General features: G+C 39.5%; 1 protein-coding gene across 1 annotated transcript; it reads left to right on the top strand.

Annotated features, from left to right (window-relative positions):
- Positions 1-1,483: 1,483 nt before the first annotated feature.
- On the top strand, positions 1,484-22,430 carry LOC133825866 (serine carboxypeptidase-like 7). The gene is made up of 13 exons (XM_062258759.1): positions 1,484-1,565; positions 3,565-3,641; positions 3,881-4,003; positions 4,147-4,249; positions 17,581-17,618; positions 17,753-17,854; positions 18,244-18,330; positions 18,924-19,082; positions 19,167-19,238; positions 20,510-20,634; positions 21,344-21,457; positions 21,871-21,916; positions 22,193-22,430. Exons 1-13 carry the CDS (start codon positions 1,484-1,486, stop codon positions 22,274-22,276), a joined length of 1,212 nt encoding a protein of 403 aa, XP_062114743.1. The 3' UTR covers positions 22,277-22,430.
- Positions 22,431-26,843: the final 4,413 nt, after the last annotated feature.

Here is a 26,843-nt window from a genome sequence, read left to right as displayed (position 1 = left end):
AGTCTAAATAACTACCTGGTACCTATAATATCCCTGACTTATCCAAAGTCAACTATTAAGCCCCGTTATGACTTTTCCCGCTACCTGCTCCCTAGGATCGCCTCGTGCCGATAGTGACAAATGCACACACATGTACACGAATATATATTTATCTATCTATCCACATAATAATGTGGTCTCAACAATTTATCACACACAATCACATTTATGCCCTAACGGGCCACAATTACCATTATGCCCTTACCAGCCAAACAGGGCCTGCATACTGATTCAATACCCATATTCATGCTTTCTTACCATTAATTCTCTTAACCTCCAATTATGCCCTCCCGGTACACTAATTAAGGCCCTTAAGCTTGATTAGTAATTTTGGGTCGTTACAATTTATGTGTTACTTTTAATTGTTAGCTGAGTTAACGACTTTTAACAATCATAATTTCATCTTAACTTTTACGAGCATCTCCAATATAGTGCTAAATTGGTGATATATTGCTAAAATATAGCTCTTTTTTTTAAAAAAAAAAAAAAAAAAAAAAAACTTGCTCCTGTGGTGTGCTAAAAGTTGTAGCAAATTTGGCACACAATATAGTATAGTGCATATTTTGCATCACCATAAATGTTACATTTTTTATTTACTTTTATGTCATTTTTATTATTTTAGTATTATTTTTATGTATTTGCATTAAATGCTATACTTTTTACCTTATTATTTTATTATTATCTTATAATGTCAACAATAAAATATAAAAAAAAATAATTAATTTTTGTATATTTTCAATAAATATCAAATTAACATTAATGAAATATCAAATTTTACAACAATTTTTACAATTGTGCATTTGAGTATAATACTAAATATATAATATATTGACTTTTTGTACCAAATATAACACACTATTTACATCTTCCACGACCGGAGCATATAATCAAGGACTATATCATTAATTATTACCATCTTTTTGGCCATTTCAGTTACTCACCATGAACCATATCATTAATGTCTATCTTTCTTTCTTTTTTTTCAAATGCTATAGACTTAAATATGAAAATTATAACCAATTGATTAAATTTCTTTAAGTAAGGGGTCAACACGGACAAAAGAAAAGAAAAAGCATAAGCAAGAACTCAACAAAGCTACAATCCATGGCGACTCAACATGTTCTAGTTTTAATAATTATTTATAAAATAACCTCTCATAATTTAGACAGTTAATCAAAAATTTAAACAGGAGTTCAAAAAAGTTAAACAGCTGCTCAAATTTTTTTTAAAAATTTAGATAACTAATCAAATTTTAGACAGATACCATTTTATAAAAAATTATTAAAAATATGCGGGAGCACAAAACCCCTAAAAAAAAAAAGCTTATTTTCACCTGTTTATCGTATAAATAATTTATTGTCTATGAGAAAAGGACAAATGTATAAAGTGTAAAGACTCGTAAGGAAACGAAAGAGTTGTTTGCACCACGACTTACACCACGTGTATGGGTCACTGTCCTCCTCTGTTGCTGTGGCTCACAGGGGGCCCTGGTTGCTGTGCTTGGTCTGGCCTTGTCTATGAAATAGGTAACTATATACACAAATATATATGTGTATGTATATATATTAGTTGCAGGAGAACAGAGAAGAAGAAGAAAAGAAAGTCTTTTTATTGATATTGAAATTGTATTAGAGAATGAACAGAAAAGGGCCTTATTTTAGGAATGGTTACAAGTGGTTACAAATTTAAGTAATTTAACCAACTAAAACTAATTAACTAAAGAGAGACTTTGATTTCACCTCTTCCTTACTTAGAAATACAAAGCGTTATATTATTTCATATAATATAATATTATATTAAATAATGTGACAAAATGTGATTTTTCACACAAATGTGATTTGTCACACCTTGTAACATATTATTGAGAGTCACAAAATTGGGCACACGTGTGTGCCAAAATGTGACATATTTTGGAGTTACAAATTTGTAACTCCTAAATATTACCCAATAATGTGTATATTATATGTTACACATTTGAGATTGAATTTCATAAAGCCATTATAAAATATGGCTGTTGGAGATATATGATTTTAACCCCAATAATGTGTTTTAGGAGTTACAAAGTCATTTGGGAGGGTTCAGAACTGTTTGGAAAAACAACACATTTTCAAGTGCTGAAAATGGGTTGTGGCCACGGCCACAGAATGATGGTGGTCGCGGCCTAGGGGACAGAGAGCAGTGGTCGCGGCCACTGATGTCCCTTGCCGCGGCCACAGGTGCATTTCAGGCCAAATTTTCAGTTTTTTCCAAACGTGTTGAACGGTTCTAAAAACCCATATAACTCCAAAATCTCAATTTTAATTCCATATTAATCCAATTAAACATTGGTAACAGCCATGGGGTTGGTGAAATTTGAAATCCAAAGGGCATCTCAAACTCTATAAATAGGAGCCTAATGCTCACTTGTAAGACACAATTTTCCATCCACAAAGCACTTGGTTGGAAAATATACCAAAAGACTTGATAATTCCAGAGAGCTATTTCTTGGAGAGATCCCTTACTGCTTAGAGAATATAGTGAAATAAGCTTTTGGACAAAAGTCTTGAACCTTGTTCAAGTTGGTGATCCCTACTACTCTACACTTTGGTTGAGTGAGAGTTTGTGTTTTCCATTGATCTTTTCTTATGTTGTTCTTCTTGTATTATTAGTGCATTGAGTTTGTAATCATCTTCTCTTATTCTTATTTACATATTTATTGGTATCTTTTGTTTTAAGGTTTTCGTTCTTGTAATTCTCCTCATTCTCTTATTTATATTTACTTGTATTTTGAGTAATTAAGTTGTAATATTTATTTAATCAATTGTCTTGTCTATTGTATTCTTTGCATAGAGTTGTATTTTTATTCTCTAACACAAAGTACTTTAATTATATACACCTATATATATAGGTAGCGACTACAACGTATCTTTTTTTTTTTTGCAACACCGGTGCATCTTTTTTCTATTTCGACACCTGAATAGTTATAATCCCAAAAAATTTATATGATGGTGTACATTATAGCTATCTAGAACATCCTACAAATTTTCAAGAAATTCTGAATAAATTATGGTACCGAAACAAGATCTAAACTGTCTATTGCACGTGTGCCTGGTTTTTTGTGTACGCGTGTAAAATTTGACAATTTGAACTCTGTTTTCGGCTTCGTAAACTATTCAAAATTTCATGAAAATTTGTAGGATATTCTAAATACTTAAAATATACACCGTCATATAAAAAATTTGGGATTATATCTATCCAGGTGCCAAAAATAGAAAAATGATGCACTGGTATTGCAAAACAAGGTGATACATTGTAGTCGTTCCCTATATATATATAATTAGAGAGAGATGGCCTTTGACTTCAACTCTTGTTTGCTCTAGAATCAATAAAATGAAAATAGAATGATGAAAAAATAAGAGTTTTATTTTCTTAAATATGGACTGGTTCAAGATTATTAGATCAGCTTAATTCTAGTTTAGTCATAAGTGATACACTATGATAGGACTAATTGACAAAAATATATCATCCTTGGTTTGTGTATTTTAGGTCCACTAAATTACAAGATTGAGAAATACAATGGAAGCCTACCCAAGTTGATCTTAAATCATTACTCCTGGACAAAGGTGATGATGCTATATCTATTTTGAATAATGATATGTGCACCAAAATATTACATCAACTGTTGTGACATTATTTTTTTTAAAATAGCTAGTCTCGTCTCAAATAAATTTGATTGATTAAATATATCTGTCATCTCAGTTGGTGCAATATTTTGGTGTACATATCATTACTCATGTATTTTTCTTCGTCTTTATAAATCTTGTAAATATTATACACTTGTATTTGATGGCGTGATGTACAGGTGTCCAATATAATATTTGTAGATTCGCCGGTTGGTACTGGATTTTCATATTCAAAAACTTCATCAGTAAATCACTGGAATGATTTTAAACAACTGGATGACCTTTTTCAATTTTTCAAAAAGGTACATGTAATTAAACATCTTGTAGTATTCTATTGCATATTATTTATTTTAAGGAGAGTTGTTAGGTGTATTACCTAATGTTAAATCTGTCATTTATCTTTAAAATCATATTATTAATATTTGAATTGTAAATACTAATGCAGTGGCTTATTAATTATCCAGAGTTTATCTCCAATCCTATTTATATTGCTGGAGATTCTTACGCTGGGATGATTGTCCCTGCCCTTTGCCAACTAATCTCAAATGGTATGAAAAATCTGCAACTATAAATAATAGGGTAAATACTAATTTGGTACATTGTGTTTTATTGAAATATATACTTGGTACTCTATATTTTCAATAATGATCATCTAGTGCCCTGTTGTACGCCCTGATTTTCCCACGGGCTGATTAGCAGGCCGAGCTTCGGACTAATCATGGTTAGTCCATAAGCATCCCCCAGGTCGGAGCTCCTGTCTTGAGGTCGTACCCCCCTTAGCTCGAGGAATCCTCAAGGACCCGCCAAGACTCCCAAGACTGGAGCGAGGAATCGGAAGGCCGAAGGTCGGGTCAGATGCACAGCTCGTGGTACGAGCTAGATATGGAGACTATGACCCCTTGTAAAGTTAACACACGCAAGATAAACGTGCATATATCTGACATCACGTGTCCGATATCTCCCTGACTTCTCGGACACGCCGCAGGAACGTACGTGTTCAGACACCCACGACTGGGTTGGGCCGTGCGGCCCATTATCTCCTTACCTATCGATTTGACCATACTTATGTGTCAGGGTTAGGAATTAATCATGAATGTCACAGAGTTGATATGACAAATAAGAAGGTCACGGGATAACCTCCTTACCAACTTCCAGGCGCCTTCTCCTATAAATATGGAGACCCTAGGAGTTGATAAGGGTTGGAAAAACAATAGTCTCTAGAGAGATATACTTTGTAACCAAATACCCAGAATATATCAATAATATTGACTAGTGGAGTAGAAGGATTTTAACCTTTGAACCACTCAAAAACGTGTCTTGAGTCACCCATTTCATCCTCTAAGATCTTATATCTGTTACGGTTCTACATTCAACACTAATCCCTTCCTCTCTTTCTCTTAATTACTTGTTGGCGAAGAACCGCGTCAACAGTTTGGTGCTTTCATTGAGAGCAAGTTCGATTAGTGCTGCTACAAACATCCAACTATGGTGACTACTCGATCCAGGCATGGCAACGAGACAGAACAACATGATGGGCAGGAGGCTCATCATACCGCCATCCCTGATGAACAAATTCCTGAAGTCCAGCAGCGGCCAGGAAAGCAGCTGGCGGGCCAAGACGATACTGGTAGTTCGGTGCCCCGACCACCTAATCCAAACCCGTGTTATTATACTGCGGTGGAGATGGAGAACGCTCAGCTGAGGAGCCAGTTAGCCACTGCTAGTCAGCAAATCCAGGATATCCTGGCCCGACTACCCCCTCTCACAACCAACGTTAATGTTGGAGAGAGGCAAGGTGAGGCTCCTAAGTCTCGCTGGGGTAATCGGTCCAGGCATAGCCGTTCGGATAGACTTCGAGCAGCCAACTCCACCCTTTCATCGCATCATCAAGAAGCAAACTTCGGGGAAATGCCTAGACCCGGACAACAGCAATACAGCCGTTCGGTTAGGACGTCAACTCCTGCTCTCAACCATCCTCGAGAGTGCCCGGGAGAGCTCGAGGAAATTCCCGAAGAAGATCCGGGGATGGCCCGCGACGTCAGCCCGTCCCCAAAGACCGTCCTGCGCCTCGTCCAGATCGCCTGGCGCGGGACCAGCAAGTTGGCAGGGCCGAAAGGCCCCCACCAAATTTGATCCGTCCAGACAGAACTAGGATCGCCTCCCCAGTCAGACATCCTCCTTCTCCAATCAGATATCCGTCTCCTCCTCGGCCCTTCCGAGACATCCTAGCTTACGGGAGTAGTAGGAGAAACCCACCATCAGCGGGACCTTCCCGGCGTAGCAGGGCGCCAGAAGAAAGTTCAGGTCCTGGCCACCAAAGACGGACTCCAAGCCTATCCAGCAGGAGCCATTGGACCGGCAGTCGCGGGAGTGGTCTCTCTGGAGGAGACCTGTGTCAGCGATTAAGTTCGGCACAAAGTCACCAGACCACCCAGGGAGGCGACCTTTGAGATCGCCTTAACTCTCACAGAGAGGATCGGGCTAGAGATGGTAGTCAGGCTCACTCGGGGGGGGGGGGGGGGGGGCCGATCCGAAGTACGTAACGGAGGGAATGTCCCAAACAACCTATCTCAAGATAGGAGGGGCAATAACCCACCTAATATGTACAATGGATCCGGAGCTGGTGAGCAGCCCCGGAATAACCAAGGATCTCAGGACCAAACCCTCGAGCGCCTAACTCAGGTGGAGGAACTGATGAGGAAGCTCCTGTCGGAAAAAGAAAAAGATGAATATGATTCGGGAGACGAGATGGAATTCTTCGCCCCCAACATAGCAGCGACGGCATACCCATCTGGCTTCCGTATGCATCACTTGTCGAAGTTCAACGGGGACGGAGATCCGTCGGACCATTTAGGGATGTTCAACACCCTAATGATGGCCCATAACATTGGCCCAGAGCTGAGATGCTTGATCTTCCCCTCCACACTGATCGGACCTGCCAGACAGTGGTTCAAGCAAAGTAAAAAACAGTCAATCAGCTCCTGGAAGACCTTCTCAGCTGACTTCAAAAGGGCATTCCGCGCCTCCCAGGCCGCCCGTGTTCAGGCCGACTCCCTGGCCAATGTGAGACAGCAGCCCGGCGAGACGCTGAAGGCCTACCTGAGTAGATTCGCGAACTTCGCTGCCCGAGCTAGGGACGCGGATGATAGCTCCAAGCTCATGGCCATGAGAACCGGAATCCTTGTCGGAGGAGACCTATGGAAGGATATACAGAGGAAGGGAGTCAGCTCGGTTAACGAATTCCTTAACAGAGCCCAAGAATGGATAAATTTGGAAGAAGCAGAAGCCTCAGCCGCAAGAGCCAGCCAGGTTCCCGAGCAGCCCACTGGAGTAGGGACGGAGGTCGTGGCAGCGACCCCAGACGCCACACAGAATAACCAGCCCGGTGGAAGCAAAAGAAAGGGGAATGGCGAAAACAATCAGCAAGGCCAATAGAAGAATAAGTCTGTAGACAAGTTTGAGCCCGTGCTCGCGACATATACCGAACTCACCCAATCCAGGGAAAGTATCTTCCTGGCCAACTCTACTCGGGTCCCCTGGAAGAGGCCGAAACCATTGAAACACCACAAGGGAAAGAGATACACTTCCAAATTCTGCCGTTTTCTTAACGACGTCGGCCACAATACCGACGATTGCAGGCATCTCAAAGATGAGATAGAGACTCTCATCCGAGCAGGCCCCTTGGCTCAATACTCACGGAACAGGGTCCCAGCGAGTCGGCCTACTCCAGACGTCCCAGCCAGTCAGCCCGGGACTCGGATAGATCAGGACGTCCCTCCTCCCGTGGTCGGAGGAGAGATATCCACCATCTCTGGAGGCCCGCACATGGCTGGCACGAGCAGAGGCGCCCAGAAGAGATACGTGAACGAACTAAAAGCTCACAACGGAGTGGAGTTCGTCCCGGAGCAGCGTCAGTCAAAACATCAACGATTAGAGAAGCAACCGATCACTTTTACGGAGGAAGATGCAGGCCATGTCCAGCTCCCCCACAATGATCCCTTGGTTGTAGCAGTCCAGCTCGCCAACCGGAAAGTAAGAAGGGTGCTAATAGACAACGGGAGTTCGGTGAACCTTTTATTCCGATCCACCTTAGAGAAGATGGGTCTGACTGTCGCCGATCTAAAGGCAACCTCCATGATGCTGTATGGCTTTTCGGGAGAAGGTTCGGCAGCGATAGGGACGATCGAGCTGGTGATCACCCTAGGAGAAGAGGCTCGGACAGTCTCTAAACTACTCGAGTTCGTGGTCATTGACTGCTCCGCTGCCTACAACGCCATTTTGGGCCGACCTACGCTCATAGCTTTCGAGGCTATCACTTCCATTCGACACCTCGCCATGAAATTCCCTACTTCAACAGGAATCTGCACCATCAAGGGCAATCAGCTCGCTACTAGGGAATGCTACAGCATTTCCATGAAGGGAAAATCTAAACCCGGGCAGCTGGCTATGGCCATTCTGAGTGAAGAGGAATCCCAGGAACCCTTGGCGGCTCCTGAGATTGAAAAACCTCAAAACGCCAAAGGGGAAAGTGTCACCCTTAGTGAGGACATTGACCCCCGAATAGGCGAAGATAGGTCCGAGCTCCAGGCTATTGAGGAGCTCGAAGAAGTGAACCTTGACCCACAAAATCCATTACGGATGGTCAAGCTCGGGAAAAACCTCTGTAGCAAGAGGAAGACGGAGCTGATTACGTTTCTCCGGGCTAATTTAGATGTATTCGCATGGTCGCACGAGGACATGGTAGGGATTAGCCCGAGTGTCATCATGCACACGCTCCATCTGGACAAAAGCGTTCCTGCCAAGTCTCAGAAGCAAAGACGTCTAGGAACAACCCGGGCTGAAGCCCTAGAAGAAGAAGTGACCCGACTCAAAAAATGTGGCTTTATCCGTGAAGCCAAATTTCCTATTTGGGTCGCCAACCCCGTGCTAGTTCCAAAGCCCAACGGGAAATGGCGGACCTGCATTGACTTCTCCGATCTAAATAAAGCCTGCCCCAAGGATTGTTTTCCACTGCCGAGGATCGATCAGCTGGTGGAGGCCACGGCGGGACACGAGCTCATGTCCTTTATGGATGCGTACTCAGGCTACAATCAGATCACAATGAATCCGGCGGACCAGGAACACACCAGCTTCATGACCCCGACTAATGTCTATTGCTACAAGGTCATGTCGTTCGGTCTGAAGAATGCCGGAGCTACCTACCAAAGGCTAGTAAACAGAATGTTCGCAGACCAGATCGAAAAAAACATGGAAGTGTATGTTGATGACATGTTTGTCAAGTCAAAGACTGCAGACAACCATGTTTCCGACCTGGAAGAATTTTTTAAAATACTACGAGAATATGGCATGAGGCTCAATCCCCAGAAATGTACCTTTGGTGTCGCATCCGGGAAATTCCTGGGGTTCATAGTTAATACCCGAGGAATCGAAGCAAACCCCGACAAGATCAGGTCACTGCTCGAGCTTCCTTCGCCTAGGTCGCGGAAAGATGTCCAGGGCTTGACAAGGAGAGTGGCCGCACTGAACCGGTTTATTTCCAAGTCTACCGATAAGTGTTTGCCCTTCTACAACCTGCTCCGAGGGAACAAGAAGTTCGAATGGACAGTAGAATGCGAAAGCGCATTCCTCGACCTGAAGGCACATCTGGCTGAACCGCCCGTACTATCCAAACCCAAGGCAGGCGAGCCTCTTTTTCTCTACCTAGCTGTCACTGAGGATGCAGCTAGCGCCGTGCTAGTACGAGAAGAGGACCAAGTTCAGAAGCCAGTCTATTACATCAGCAAGAGACTCCTCGGGGCAGAATCACGATACCCGCTGATGGAAAAATTGGCGTTCTGCCTAATCACGGCCTCGCGAAAGCTCAGGCCATACTTCCAATCTCACTCGATACACGTCATGACCGATCAGCCTCTAAGGCAGGTTTTGCAAAAGCCTGAAGCATCGGGACGTTTGTTAAAGTGGGCGATCGAACTCAGTCAGTTCGAGATTTTCTATACTCCACGAACTGCCATAAAAAGTCAGGCCTTGGTCGACTTTGTGGCAGAATGCACGGGATTCCAGGAGAATCCAGCGGAGTACTCATCTCAGCTCACCTCGCCCCAATCATTTTGGAAGATCTTTGTAGATGGTTCATCCAATGAAAACGGCTCCGGGGCCGGAATAATTCTGATATCCCCCGAGGGACATAGGTTCCACTCGGCACTAAGGTTCGGATTCAAGGCCTCCAACAACGAGGCGGAATACGAGGCTTTGTTGGCCGGCCTAAGGATAGCCAGGGAGTTAAAGGCGAGCTCCGTCCAGTGCTTCAGTGACTCCCAGCTCGTGGTTAACCAGGTCTTGGGTGAATATCAGGCACGAGGACCCAAGATGGCCGCCTATCTGGCGGAGGTAAAAGCCGAGCTGTCCGCATTTGAGCGAGGATCGATCGAACAGATACCTCGAGAGCAGAACGCCAATGCAGATGCTCTTGCCAAGCTCGCCACCTCGGGAGAGACAGAGACCCTGGGGTTGGTGCCAATAGAATTCTTGGAAAAACCAACTATAGAAGGAGATCAGGCAGAGGTCGAGATGATTGACGCTAGGCTGACCTGGATCACTCCCATTCTTGAATATCTCGCCGAGGGCAAGCTGCCTGAGGGACGTAACGACGCGCGGCGAGTCCTATATCAAGCTCCGAGATATACGATAGTCGATGGAGTGTTGTACCGACGTGGGCATTCTTTACCTCTCCTCCGGTGCGTTCTTCCAAGTGAAGCGAAGGCTGTCCTGCAGGAAATTCACGAAGGATTCTGCGGAGACCACACTGGGGGGCAGAGCCTGGCCTTAAAAGTTCTCAGGCAAGGGTATTACTGGCCGACTCTGTCCAAAGACTCGATTTCGTATGTGAAGAGCTGCGACAAGTTCCAGCGATTCGCTGCAGTTGCCCGAGCTCCTCCAGTCGAGCTGAAAATGATCTCGGCCCCCTGGCCGTTCGCCGTTTAGGGGATAGACTTAGTAGGCGCCCTGCCTACCGGAAAGGGTGGGGTCTGTTACGCCGTGGTATCCATCGACTACTTCACTAAGTAGGCCGAGGCCGAGCCGTTGGCAACGATCACGTCTAAAAGGGTGCTTGACTTCGTGATTAAAAACATCATCTGTCGCTTCGGCCTGCCCAAGAAAATCGTCTCCGATAACGGCACTCAATTCGACAGCGACCTGTTCACGGAGTTCTGTGACAGGCATGGGATTGTAAAAAGCTTCTCCTATGTAGCCTATCCTCAGGCTAATGGCCAGGTCAAAGCTGTCAACAAGACCTTAAAGGCGAGCCTCAAAAAAAGTTTAGACAAAGCAAAGGGGGTCTGGCCAGAACAGCTCCCCCAGGTCCTATGGGCGTATCGGATCTCGCATCGGACTCCTACGGGTCATACTCCTTTTTCTTTAAGTTTTGGGAGTGAGGCAGTCCTCCCCGTGGAGATAAAGGTTCTTTCGCATAGAGTCCAATCTTACGACCAAGGTCGGAACCATGAGCTCTTATGCCATTCCCTCGATCTGGTTGAGGAAAAGCGGGAGGATTCACAACTCCAGCTCACCCATTATCAGCAGAAGATCACTCGCTACTTCAACTCTAAAGTCAAAAAACGCGCCTTTAGCGTTGGCGACTTGGTCCTAAGGAAAGTTTTCCTGGCCGGGAAAGATCCCAAAGATGGAGTTTTGGGACCAAACTGGGAAGGACCATACCAGGTCATCGAAGTCATCAAGGAGGGAACTTATAAGTTAGCTCGACTTGATGGAGGGGCGGTCCCGCAAACTTGGAACGCCATCCACTTAAAGAGATATTATCAATGATCCACTTGTAAGGCCTGGAAGGCCACCTTTTGTATATTAATAAAAATCAGCTTTTTACGCATATTTGCAATTGTAATCTTAAAAGTAACCACGAAAGACCCTTTCCCAGTTACTTGGGGGGCATATGGTACCTGGATATAACCAGGTCTCCTTAACGACTTAGATGTTGATCCTTATCTATGGATCGTTGCTCTTCTTAAAGAGTTCGAGATATGGATTAGGGTTAACGATAACTAAGTCCTATCCTGGTTTTAACCGGGTCATAAAACTTAGAAGTTGATTTAAATCTATTTCTCCTTGTTCTTCTTAAAGAGCTTAAGATACGGATAGAAGTTAACACGAACTAAGTTTTCTAAATAAGTTCCTGGTTTTAACTGGGTCATAAAACTTAGAAGTTGATTTAAATCTGTTGATCGTTGTTCTTCTTAAAAAGCTCGAGATACGGATAAAAGTTAACACGAACTAAGTTTTCTAAATAAGTTCCTGGTTTTAACCGGGTCATAAAAACTTAGAAGTTGATTTAAATCTGTTGATCGTTGTTCTTCTTAAAGAGCTCAAGATATGGATAAAAAATTAACACGAACTAAGTTTTTCAAAGAGTTCCTGGTTTTAACCGGGTCATAAAAACTTAGAAGTTGATTTAAATCTGTTGATCGTTGTTCTTCTTAAAGAGCTCGAGATACGGATAAAAATTAACACGAACTAAGTTTTTCAAAGAGTTCCTGGTTTTAACCAGGTCATAAAAACTTAGAAGTTGATTTAAATCCGTTGATCGTTGTTCTTCTTAAAGAGCTCGAGATATGGATAAAAAATTCACACGAACTAAGTTTTCTAAATAAGTTCCTGGTTTTAACTGGGTCATAAAACTTAGAAGTTGATTATCTATTTATCACTGTTCTTTCCAAAGAGCTCGAGATATAAATAGCGGTTAACACGAACTAAGTTTATCAAAAAGATATATGTATTGTAGCCAAAAGCATGAAAAAATATAAATTAAAGGTGTAAGGCAAATTGTCTCGAGGTGAAAACACCTCATGCAAAGGTTACATAAAATACTTCAACATATTCAAAGGCAAAAAAAAAAAAGAGAGAGAAGAGAAAAAGTGCCCTAAGCTCCGTCAGTCGGCCCTTTGGAGGTCGCCGTTTCACCCTGCTCCGCCGCACCAGAGGCTTCCCCAGTCTCCGAAGGCGGCGCCTCTTTGTCGAGGCGAGCTTGGAACTTCACCAGCAAGCGCGCCCAGAGACTCGGTGGCATGAAAGAGAAGTCAGCCTCCGGATTGTGGGCCCAACAGTGATAGAACAGATCCTGCATGGACTGCTCCGAGGTGGTCCGTTCGTCCTCCAGGGCGGTCTGGGCGGCCTGGATCTCAGTCTTCGCTGCCTCGAGGTCTGCCTGCGAGGTAGCAAGGGAGGTCTCAAGCTCCTGGACCTTCAAGCGGGTCTTCTCCAAGTCGACCTGGGTCTTCTCTAACTCGGCCTTCGAGGTCGCCAAGGCATCCTTAGTCGCCTTAACCTCCTGAAGGGTGGCCTGGTGCTCGGTCCTCATGTCATTGAGCTGAGTTCTGGCCTTGATGATGCTCCGGTGAAGGGCGACGACACCCTACGAGGGATGAAAGATAAATTGGCTCAGAGGAAAAATAAGGTAGAGTATAATGGTAAAATTTTTAAAAGAATAGGGCAGCTTACCGTTAGGGTCATGCTCATTGAAGAGTCCATAACGTCAACCGGGCTCATTAACTCAATAGTCCGGAGTTCCTTCTCGGTGAACTTATAGATATGGCTAACGGCGTAGTTCGCCGATTCGTACACTGTCCCCCGGAAGGCCTCTGGGATCTTCTCCAGGTCCTGAGGGTTTACTGGGATGCGCACATCGGAGGCCGCCACGGCCGGGGTTCCGAGCTTCGATCCTCCGACCTGAGTAGCGGCCGGAGCTCGCTGAGACGGTGGAGGCATTTGTCCTGCTCGGGCAGCAGGAAGGATCGCCCCCGCGACCTGGGCTGACGGGGTTTTCTCCTTCTCCTTTGCCAGAGATTTGGTGGAGACCCCAGCAGTGCTCTTGGAACCCCGGAGCCTTTTCTGTCTTGGCCCGGCTGAGGGGTTCCCCCCGAAGACTACGCCCCGCAAGCTATCCTCGGGCTGAGACATCTCTTCTGTAAAACAAAAAACATGGTTATTACAAGTTAGCAATCATCCAGAGATAAAGACAAAGGGTTAACGCAAAAAAGTATACGAATACTAAGGGAGCCCTACCCCCCAAGCTGGAAGAGCCTAAGGTGATTATTTCCCGAACTGGCGCAAGTTCTGGGTCCGGTTCTGACTCGGGGCTAGATTCTTCTACATACTGCCTAAGCCCCAGGGCATAGATACCCCTCTGGAGTGATGGCCATGTGTGCGTAGGTTGGTCCCATACTCCTCGAATAAGATCGACCTAAAGGCTAGGGTATTATCTACTACTATGGTACCCCTAGGCCGGCTCTCTTGGTGATCCAACACGAGCCGGTCGACATAATGGAGCAGAAGTGTGTTCAGGTCCGGATTGCTCCTGTGACGATGGACGAGCTGCCTAGGATTGAACCTAGCCAGCCGGGGGTCCGCAGCGGCCCTATCTAGATTCCTAAAAAAGTAAGGGTTACCTTGGCCAGAAGGACTCACGGCTGCTCCGGATTGGGTCCTCTCCTCGCCCGTCCTCTGGGCGACCTCCAAAGTCCTCTTCCTGCTCCTCACAAGCGTAACTTCGTCACCCTCGTCCTCCTCGTCTTCATCTTCCGCGACCTCCTCCACGTTGATAGGTCTGGTTTCCCGAGCTGGAGGTGGCCCCCGGGGCCTCTTTAGGTTTAGTGTTTGGTTCGGAAAGATCAGTTTGCAGGCCACCATCGTCTCGTCCGTCACGAGCACGCGATAATCCTTCTCACTGGGGGGCAAGCCCGCCAGTGATTCATACTGCGCCCCGAGGGTCACAGATTTCTCTGTCCTTGCGAAGATGGCTGCGTAATGAGGTTAAGTCAGAAAGGGGTGCAGGAGGAGCTAAAGTGATAATTAAACACACGGGCTAAGGTCAGGAAGCACTTACGAGGACGATTGAAGTAGTGGTGCTCGTAGTTCCGGAACCCAGTTGACATAAAGAACTGGTCCTTGAAATCATTGGGGTGGCTGGGCAGCTTGATGACCGCCGCCGTATTGGGAAAACGGGTTAAATAGTAAAACTCGTTGCCTCGCTCCCACTGGTACGGGCTATCTTTGAGACAAAAGAAATATAAAATATCCGCAGGAGTGGGGACCTCCCACTCATGCTTCTGGAATAAGTACCTCAACCCTGCCAGAAGACGGTAGGAGTTGGGGGGGGAGCTGAAATGGGGCCAACCCCACGAAGTTCAAGAAATCAGCAAAGTACTGATCCAGGGGAAGGATGGCCCCTACCTTAAAGTATTCTCTGCTCCAGGCCGCGAACGATTCGTCGAGCGGCGCGCAGCTCCGCTCACCATCCGAGGCAGGTCGGGCAATAATGGAGGTTTTCCCCAGCGCGATGTTGTGAGTGAGGAAGAAGTTGTTGATCTTCGTCTGATCGGTTATCTTTGAGACGATTCTCTCTGCCTCAAAGAATGCGTCGGGGGCCACCTCGACCTCCTTCTCCACTGCCGGCCCGAAACGAGGGATCGGGGAGCTGGGCATCGTCGCCTTCCCTTTCTCCTGCTGGGAGGCCGAGCTTCCAACGTTCTTCTGAGGGAGATTCCTTTTTGGAGCCATCTGGTCGCCTAACGAACAAAAGAAAACACTTTAGAAAAGGCGACCCGAGCAGGAGGAAGAAACAATTATTATTTGCACGAGCTGAGGTAAGCCCAGCTCGTGGAGAGTGGAACCATGCGGTTCAGTGAACACGCGCATATACTCCCAACAGATCCTAGATTACTCGGAATTCGTGTGTCAGGAGGTTCAGAATAGAATTTGCCTTGGGGGGAAAGTTTCAATAGGCAGAAAATTACAAAACCGCTTATGAGGCGTGTTCCCTAAGCTACCCGGTTTTGCACCCAAAATTCCTACCCAGAAATTTTCCCCAGAAAAAGTGTCCTGGAACCCATACTCTAAAGCGATTTCCTACAACAAATAAACCCTAACCTAAAAAGGGTTGTCACCCTCCATATCCACAAAACCCAGAAAACCCTTGCATGCGGCTACAGTGAAATTTTTTACCTAAGCTACAGTAGCATGTTATCAAAATACACAGGGTCAGGAAACTTATTGGGTATGACTGGGAGGTAGACGAGAGTGTTGCGTTGGTAGGGGCTTCGTCGGTGTAGTAGCTCCCAAAGCTTCGGAGAAATCCGTGCGCCTAAGCTTCTTGAACGGTGAAAATGCCAGCAACAGTTTCGAATGAGGAGAAGGGTTTTGTTCTTCTGGAATATGGAGGGGAAAGAGGAAAAAATGTTTGAAAAATTTCGAATAAATGGGTGGCCCGTGCGTAGGGTGGCCACCCCCTTTTTATATGCGTGAAGGATCACATGTATAAGGCACTTGGATGGCCCTGGTGAGGGATCCGAGGCCTTCCAATCGAAATACGAAACGACTGCCGGGCATAGGCTAGGCCATTAAATGCGGTTCTCGTGAGACGTACCGTCACCACCCACGATGTGCCACGTATCAGGCGCCTGCGTAAAGGGTGGAATGCGAAGAGTTTGTGGGGAAGTCTAAAAGCCCCTACTATGGTCTTATATACGACGTCATATACCACGAGCAGGAGCTTGGGGGACAGATGTACGCCCTGATTTTCCCACGGGCTGATTAGCAGGGCGAGCTTTGGACTAATCATGGTTAGTCCATAAGCATCCCCCAGGTCGGAGCTCCTGTCTTGAGGTCGTACCCCCCTTAGCTCGAGGAATCCTCAAGGACCCGCCAAGACTCCCAAGACTGGAGCGAGGAATCGGAAGGCCGAAGGTCGGGTCAGATGCACAGCTCGTGGTACGAGCTAGATATGGAGACTATGACCCCTTGTAAAGTCAACACACGCAAGATAAACGTGCATATATCTGACATCACGTGTCCGATATCTCCCTGACTTCTCGGACACGTCGCAGGAACGTGCGTGTTCAGACACCCACGGCTGGGTTGGGCCGTGCGGCCCATTATCTCCTTACCTATCGATTTGACCATACTTATGTGTCAGGGTTAGGAATTAATCATGAATGTCACAGAGTTGATATGACAAATAAGAAGGTCACGGGATGACCTCCTTACCAACTTCTAGGCGCCTTCTTCTATAAATATGGAGACCCTGGGAGTTGATAAGGGTTGGAAAAACAATAGTCTCTAGAGAGATATACTTTGTAACCAAATACCCAGAATATATCAATAATATTGACTAGTGGAGTAGAAGGATTTTAACCTTTGAACCACTCAAAAACGTGTCTTGAGTCACCCATTTCATCCTCTAAGATCTTATATCTGTTACGGTTCTACATTCGGCACTAATCCCTTCCTCTCTTTCTCTTAATTACCTATTGGCGAAGAACCGCGTCAACACGTGTAATTTACAATTTGACATATTTAGTACCTTAGACTTAAATATTATCAATATGACCAAACTGCTATTAATTATATATGAGTTTAAAATTCAAATTTAATTACTTAATTACAGGATAGTTTTGTCATATTGTTAAAATTTATTATTCAAATTTGAGTTAAGGGTACCAAATATATACAATATCAAATTACAGGATATTAGATGAGCATTATTGAAAATATAAAGTACCAAGTTTGTATTTAGATAAAAACACATGTTACCAAATGACTATATAGCCTAAATAATAATTAAAGAGTAATACTACATATACTTCTAATTTACAAACAAAATATGCACACTATGATAAGTCATTAATATAAACAATTTATTATTTTAATGTGAGACTCTCACATTTAAATGATATGATTATAAATAATGACATATCATAGTATGCATACTTTTTGTGTGTGAATTAGGTGTGTTTGTATTGTTTCATAATTAAAACACAATGGCAAATTTGGAGCACTAGAGCTAATAATCACTTAAATTCTTGCTATGTAGGGATTAAGGAAAGCACCATACCATCTATAACTCTAAAGGTTATCAAATTATTATTATTACATCTATTGAAATACTTTTCTTTCATATTGAAAAAAGTTATTTTATGAAGGTTAAAATGTATCAAATTAATTTCTCAATTAAAAAAGTCAAATTAATGGTTTAATTTTTTCAGGGATACATACTTGGGAACCCTCGAACAGAATATTCAACAAACCAAAATTACAGAATCTCATTTACACATGGAATGGCACTTATTTCTGATGAAATCTACAAGGTGAATGATTAAATATAATTAATTATTAAAAAACATAGTTGTGGAATATAATATTATAGTATTCAAAGTTATATTTTGTAATTATAAAAATTTATATATAAATATAAAAGTAATTTATGAAAATAATTTCTTTTTTTTTAAATTATTTTGTAATCTGGTCTAGTTTTAATAATTTTTTTTGCAAAATGACATCCGTCTAAAATTTTAACCAGCTGTCTAAAAATTTCGACCAGCTGTCTGAAAAATTTTGATCAGCTATCTGGAGTTGTCAAAGATCATTTTGTAAAAAAAAAATATCAAAACTAGACCAGAGTACAAAATTACTTTTTAAAAAATAGGTCATTTTGTCGAGTAACCCTACATATAAACATTTATTTTTGTTCATTCAGTCCCTGGAGAATAGTTGCCAAGGAAAGTATAAGAACATAGATCCCAACAATACCAAGTGTTTGAAAGCTTTCCAATACTACCAAAAGGTAAGTAGTACGTACTAAGGAAGTTGATGAGTATGATATATATATATATATTTTTATATATATATATTTATATATATGACAATTTTTATATAGGGGCTTCATTTAAGTTCTATCGGCGATGCTCTCAGTGTTCTCAACCCGTGAATAGTTTTCGGCGTGATTCTTTTTTATGACCGTATATATTGTAGTTGTTTAGAGCATCTTGCAAATTTTTCAGGAAATTCTGAATAGTTTACAATACTGAAAACTAGATTCAAACATGTTGCTTTCCACGCGCATAAAAAAAATTAGTCACGCGTGCAACAACATGTTTGAACTTAGTTTTCGGTACTATAAACTATTCAGAATTTTCTGAAAATTTGCAGGATGCTCTAAATAGCTACAATATACACGGTCATAAAAAAAAATCACACCGAAAACTATTCACGAGTCGAGAACACTGAGAGCCCCATCGGTAGGGCTTAAAGTAAATCCCCTATAAGAGAATTCCCCTATATATATAGTTCAATAGACACAATTTTAGGTTCACCACTGGATCAAACTAGATTCAATGGTCAAGATTAGAGCATATGCTTAATTCCTTCTATTTACAGTGCATTTCAGGAATTAATGAAGGCCATATATTGGAACCGGATTGCCCTATTGATCGTCCTCTAAAACCTCATAAAAGAAGATGGTTGAATCAAATAAATTCTCAAGTGTTGCTCCTTTCTAATGGTGATGATTCACCATTTCCTCCATTCGGTTGTCGAGTAAGTACATATAATCTTTGTTTAAGTCCAAACTCGATCTTATATACTAATAACTCAATACGTTTTCTGGGTACGTATGTCGAGAACTATGATCAACAACTTTCTCGTTATTGGGCTAACGATGGTCATGTTCGAAAAGCACTTCGCATAAGAAAGGTATGTGATCAATCTTTGTATGATTGTCATCTAGTTATATCGGTTAAGTTTTTCTTGAGTATATAATGTAATTGTTGTGGTGTCCAATATCACAGGGAGAATCCAATATCGGGTCCTACACATTTGAATTTTATAAGTATTTTGAGGTATCGCTAACAGTGCCACCTCATATAAGTATAGTCTTGTTATTGAATAGCCAAAGAGACCAAACATCTTGAAAATGACTAAGCCAATTGCCTCAATTGGACATGCTTGATCATTTCCAAGAATTACTTTATTACCATTGTTGCTGCCTTGAAATTCTTTAGGCCCTAAATTATTGTTTGTCATGTGAAACGTACGTAAATCCTGAGTCAAGAATCAAATATTGTGCAACACTACAGGAGGTGACACTTTATGGTTGGATATCGATACGTCATAATACTTATTAAATTCAAATGTTTGAGATCGGATATTGGATTGCACCAATAACGGTATGCCACCCTTTTATGGTATTGAGCACCAGCATTGCCCCTTAGCAATTCTCTTAGTTTCTCATTTCTTCACCCTTTTGATTTCGGAATGGATTTATGAGAAAGCCTTGAAAATATTGTCCCTCCAAAAAATCTGGTGATATGGAGTATGGCTAGAAAGGGACTCTTGAATAAGAACCTTCATAACTACAAGTCTTCATATACTTTAATACATTGCTAATATATATCATATAGTGAGAAATTAAAACATTCACGTGAAAGGAGATTTAGTCTTAAATTGAAAAAGATTTGAAAAAAATGTAGAGATAATTATTATTATTTATTTTTAAATTTAAATAGTGATGATGTGACAAATGTATTTAATATTAGGGGAATTCTTTTAAAGGAGCTTCACTTTAAGCTCTACCGGTGGGGCTCTCAGTGAACATGACCCGTGAACAGTTTTCGGTGCGATTTTTTTATGACCGTGTATATTGTAGATATTTAGAGCATCCTGAAAATTTTCAGAAAATTCTGAATAGTTTACAGTACCGAAAATTAGGTTCAAACATGTTGTTGCATGCGTGACTAATTTTTTTTATGCGCGTGGAAAACAATATGTTTGAATCTAGTTTTCGATACTGTAAACTATTCAGAATTTTCTGAAAATTTGCAGGATGCTCTAAACAACTACAATATACATGGTCATAAAAAAAATTTGCGCCGAAAAATGTTCACAAGTCAATAATAGTAAAGAGCCACACCGGTAGGGCTTAAAGTGAAGCTCCTATAGAAGAATTGTCCTATAATATTATGCAGGGAAGTATACATGAATGGCTGCGGTGCAATTTCAACCTAAAAGATCAATATAAAGTAGGCATTGTAAGCAGTTTTCAGTATCATGTAAACCTCAGTGCTAAAGGCTACAGATCTTTAATATACAGGTGAATCTAATTTATTATGTCATTTCTTTCGTATTATCAAAACATTACACTAACTGACGTGATAGTGTTTTTTTAAATAGTGGGTCCTGCGTGATATAGATTTTATTGGTAAAATAAAACTATCATGTTAGTTAATGTAATGTTTTGGTGCATAATTTTAGTGCACATATAATTACTCGGACAATTCTTCTATAGGGGCTTCACTTTAAGCCCTATCGGTAGGACTCTCAGTGTTTCTCGACTCGTGAACAGTTTTCGGCGTGACTTTTTTTTATGACCGTGTATATTGTAGCTATTTAGAGTATCCTGCAAGTTTTCAGAAAATTCCGAATAGTTTACAGTACCGAAAACTAGGTTCAAACATGTTGTTTTCTACGTGCATAAAAAAAATTGGTCACGCGTGCAACAACATATTTGAACCTAGTTTTCGGTACTGTAAACTATTCAGAATTTTCTGAAAATTTGCAGGATGCTCTAAATAGCTACAATATACACAGTCATAAAAAAAATCGCGCCGAAAACTATTCACGGATTGAGAACACTGAGAACCCTACCGGTATGGCTTAAACTGAAGCCTCTATAGGAGAATTCCCCATAATTACTCTTAGTGGAATACTATAGGCTATAGTAATAGCCTATATAAATTTATAGATTTTGTTTGGATAATTTCTTAATCTATTTTTTGTTCTAATGTTCTATAATTTATCAGTGGAGATCATGACATGGTTATTCCGTTCTTGGCAACTCAAGCATGGATAAAGTCTTTAAATTACTCCATTGTAGATGAGTGGAGGTCATGGATTGTTGAAGATCAAATTGCAGGGTAAATTATTATATTCAACACTCACATTTTCATAAATTTCAACTTTTGAATTCTCTCTTACTTAGATTATAATAATTTATTTGTTTTGGACTTTTTATGATTTATCACTATTTATAGGGCTTCTTGGCAAAATGACCTATATTTTAAAGTCATTTTGCACTCTAGTCTAGTTTTAATAATTTTTTGCAAAATGACCTCTCATAACTTAGACAGCTGGTCGAAAATTTTAGACAGCTGGTCGAAAAATTCAAACAGTTGGTCAAAAAATTTAGACAACTGGTCGAATTTTAGACAGAGACCATTTTACAAAAAATTATCAAAAGTAGGCCAGAGTACAAAACCACCTAAAAAAATAACTATTTTTACTAGTTTCTCTTGTTTATAATTCTCCATTTACATTTTGTTTCACACAGGTTCACCAGGAGTTACTCCAATCAAATGACATTTGCAACTGTTAAGGCAAGACTTATATTTTTTTTTTTTCCTTTTTCTATTTTGGGTTTAGATAGGATTAGCCACTCAAATGGTGTTTAACCCATGGACAAATAAATTAATTTGTTATTTTAAATTCTTAATACATTTTTTTTTATAAATTTTGCAAGATTAAGTGTATCTATAGACTATAATCAAGTTCTTATTTTTTTTTAAAGATTTAACAAAATAATATCATTGTTAGGTAATATAGAGTTTAATGTTATTATTTGATAATTATTTATATTACATGAATTAATACAGGGAGCAGGGCACACAGCTCCTCAGTACAAGCAAAAGGAATGTTTTGCAATGCTGCAAAGGTGGATTGATGGTAAACCTTTGTAATGAATTCATTTATTTATTTAAAAAAAATTCTCCCTATTATGTATTTGTGTTCCTTCTAATGCAAAACTAAAAAGAATAAATCAGAGATTCATAGTTTATATGAACTCTCCTACCATTTGGAACACCCATCCATGTGTGAGGTAACCTCTCTAAGTTTGTAAAATTATTTATAGGGTTTATACTTTTTTGGACCCTGTATTTTTTCCCATTACCTGTTTGGACCCTGTGTTTTGACAAATTACTTTTTGGACCCTATATTTTATAAAATGGTTAAAATATAGAACCCTAAACCCGATTTTGGTCAATGTTTTCTCAACTAAAATCACAAATAATTTACCAAACTAACAATTCAGAACAAAAATAAAATCATTCTGCTTAAAAACTATGTTGTTATATTCAATTTTTTCTTCATCAAAATTGAGTTTAAGGTTCTATTTTAACCATTTTACAAAACATAGGGTCCAAAAAGTAATTTGTCAAAACACAAGATCCAAACAGGTAATGAGACAAAATACAGAGTGCAAAAAATTATAAAACCTTATTTATATTATCTATCACACAATTATGGCCATCACTTTTTTGTTTATGTACATTATGTATACTAGATACATACGCAACATGTTTAGTTTTATTTATATAATTTATTAAATTTGTATCATTGTCATATAAATATTTCAAATAAATAAACAATATTATATATAAAAAATAGCATAAAATATTAAATGAAAAATTAAATAAAAACACTGTTTTTGATTTTTTTAAATATATATAATATGATAACACTTTTAAACATAAATGATAATTTTTTTAATAAAAATAAAAATTATGTATTATATATGATGGACCCAAACGGGTATGTTTTAAAAATTTATACTCGCAAGCACACGAATCGTATATGAAATATAGTGTTCGTGTAAGCACGAGATCGAACACAAAGGAGTTATCTAAAATAAAAATAAATAACTATTTTAAATCAAAATTAATAAATTCTAACCTAGCTCCAAATATTGATGAGATTTTTTAATCAAGAAAATAAAAATGAAAGATAATAAAGCAAAAAATATTATGTGTTTTGCACTAATGAAGAACAAAGTGTAAATATGTGCTAACAATCCAAAATACATGATATTTAAGATGAAAAAAAATATTTGAAGAATAAAATCCACAAACTTTATTGCACAAAATGGGAAATCAACATACAACATAAATACTATCTAGTTACATATTGTTTCATCATCACCTTAATAGTCTTAAAAAGATTAGAAACTCATAACTATAATAGAAAATACAAACAAAAAAATTACAAACATAACTTAGGAAAATTAAATTGATTAAATTAATTAAATTAATAATAATATGGGAAATATGGGTAAATTTTAGGGTATAATGATGATATTTAGGTAAAATGTGTAGAAAAGTTTGGGTAAAAAATGTCATTTTTGGGCAAAGGGGACAAGAGAACATACATGCTTTTGTTGGGCTCAAGAGGGGTGGTTTTGTGGCTATTGGCAGCTGGCTGGCTGCTGTGGGTAGGCCCAGGCGTGGGGGGTTGGCTTGGCAACTGGGCCGAAATGGGCTAAGTTATTGTGGTTGTTGTTGGACCGAGAAGCTGCTGAGGAGGAAGGTTGGAGACAAGCCCAATCCATGGCTTGGAACAGCAGGCGGGCTGGAGGGGTCTTCTGCTGGAGCTGGGAGGAGAGCAGGCTGGGTTAGGCTGTTGGGAGGCATGGGCCCATGTGGCTGAGTTCAGCTGGAGGCAGGAGGAAGCAGCAGCTGGGTCGAATGGGCATCAGGAGGCAGCTGAAGGAGGCAGGCAGGCCCACAGTTGGGTTGTTGAAGAAAAATGCCAAATTCCCTTGCTTTCTTCTCAAAATTATCACTTTCCTTTATTTTTCTTTTCTTTTCTTTATTTTTATTTTTCAAAGCCCAAAGAAAAATACAACATAGTCCCTACAAAATAAACATAAATTAAATCAAAATCAAAATCAAATATTTTCAATTATAAAATAAATCATATTAATTATTTGAAAATATTAATTAAAACTTAATTTAATTTAACATTTAGTTTCAATAAAACACACATTTTTTACTTCTAATTAAACACAATAATTTAAATAATTAAACTACAACAAAATAACTATAAAAATACACAAAAATCTATAAAATTAAAATAAACCTAATAAGTTCAAAATTACTTAAAAACTTAATAAATTAATTAAAAACTCAAGAACTAAGCAACAAATAGCATATAAAATATGGTAAAATAACTTTATTTTGTAGAGTTATCAATATATCATTATTATAATAATATTTAAATTTATATTGATATTGTTGACGCCGTTTTTCGTCAACTTAAAATGTAGAGCAATTAAACAATAAGAATTATGGCGCAAATAAATAAGATGGCAAAACAACAAGAATTTTACATGGTTCAACAGTTAACTCTGCCTAGTCCAAGAGTCTATTTTCTTAAGACTTGGAGTTTTCTGGAAATCCTTCAGGGATGAATTCTCCAGAATTTCTCTCAGTATATCAAAAGATCCGTCCCCTACAAATGTTCATGAACTCTATATTTATAGAGAGTTTTCAGAGTTCATTCCCACATATTTCGGGAAGATACCTCTGCTTATTAATTAAAATAAAGATATTAAATATTGTAACTCCTATATACAAGGAAACGTCCCCTGAAGACCAGGGGCGAATAACAGATTTGTATATATTCCTTTAATATATTCTCTCGCTAAATATTCCTGTACTCAAGCTCTTTTCTTTTAATTTAATTCATTAAGTTTTTATTCAATTTTGTATTTTCCAATCTTGGTTCTTTTCGTATTAATATTATCATGATGTATTTATTTGATAATTATATTACATTGCAAAGGTGGATCGATGGAAAACCTCTGTAATGAATTTAGCTCGATATAATGTTTTATTTATTTTTTAAAAAAAATCTCCCTAATATGTATTTGTGTTCCTTCTAATGCAAAACTAAAAGGAATAAACGAGAGATTTTATGAAGTCTCCTACCATTTGGAACACCCATGTGAGGAACCTCTCTAAGTTAGTAAAATTATTTATATCATCTATCACACAATTATGGCCATCACTTTTTTTTTTATATATAATTTTTACATATATATATATAACGTTTTTTTTGGTTAACTTTAATATAATATTCTAAATATTTAACATAATATATTTTTAAAACTAATTAAAAATAAATATTTATTAATTATATTAATTTAAATTTAAATATTATAAGGTATCATTATTATAATCATATTTAATACAAAATTAGATATTTAGTCATTATATTAATATAAATTCAAATGTTATAAAATATCATTATTATAATAATATATAATACAAGATTAGATATTTAATAATTATATTAATATAAATTTAAATGTTATAAAATATTATTATTATAATATATAATCCTATTTTTTTATAAAATCTCGGTAGAATAAATTTTTAATAATTATATTAATATAAATTCAAATTGTTATACCCAGATTTCGAGCCATGGTAAATGTGACCTCGAAAGTTAGATTCGCAACAAATGGTCTCGTAAGGATTAGAGTATGCTCCAGGATTGTATATCGAGCCTGCAAAGTACGATATATGACCTCGAATATGGTGACCTCGAAACGATCGCGATCTCGAAAGATAGCTCCGGGAATACATTCATCTTCGGGACGACTACGGATCAGGGGCCCGAGCTCGATACGCGTGCGATCTCGAGAAGAGTTTAGCCTCGAGAGATATCTTCAGCTCGACAGATGACGGGAAACCTGGGAGGCTAAAGCCTTAGAGATACGCGATAACCATCTTGAATATCTACAAGTATTATAAATATGAGATGTAATCCTCATTTATTAATGTAAATCCCCTGGAATCGTGGGATATTATTTGGTCAGTTATGCGTTTCCTGGTCTTCAGGGACGTTTCCTTTTATATCTGATTATAGGCATTTAAAGCCATTTATTTTATTCACAAAAAGAGTAACTACCCAAAATATGTGGGATAGTATTCTGCAGCCTTCTCTATAAATAGAGAGGCCATGCACCATTGTAAAGGACCGAAATTCTGATCCTTGAGAGAAAACTCTGAAGAATTCATGCTTAAGAATTTTCAGAGATAATCTTGAGATTAATAACAGAGACTCGTGGACTAGGCAGATTTAACTGCTGAACCACGTAAAAATCGTGTGTTTGATTTGTGTTATTGTATTTGGCCATTATCAATTCTTGTTTATGTGTTCTTCTTTCACTGTTTGACGAAAAACGGCGTCAACACAAATATTATAAAATATCATTATTATAATAATATTTAATACAAAACTAGATATTTAATAATTTTATTAATATAAATTCAAATGTTATAATATATCATTATTATAATAATATTTAATACATTATCCTAATTTTTGATAGAGTTTCTAAATCTTTTTTTTCTTCTATCACATAAATTATTGCATCATATTTTTCTGTAGAAAAAATTAGTATTTTTTTCTACTATTTTCCCATTTTATTTACTATTTATTTTAATCTAAAATAATAAGCTT

The sequence above is a fragment of the Humulus lupulus genome, chromosome 3 (assembly GCF_963169125.1).
Source record: "Humulus lupulus chromosome 3, drHumLupu1.1, whole genome shotgun sequence".
In the NCBI taxonomy this organism is placed as follows: Eukaryota; Viridiplantae; Streptophyta; class Magnoliopsida; order Rosales; family Cannabaceae; genus Humulus; species Humulus lupulus.
This window is presented reverse-complemented; position numbering and strand designations above follow the sequence as displayed.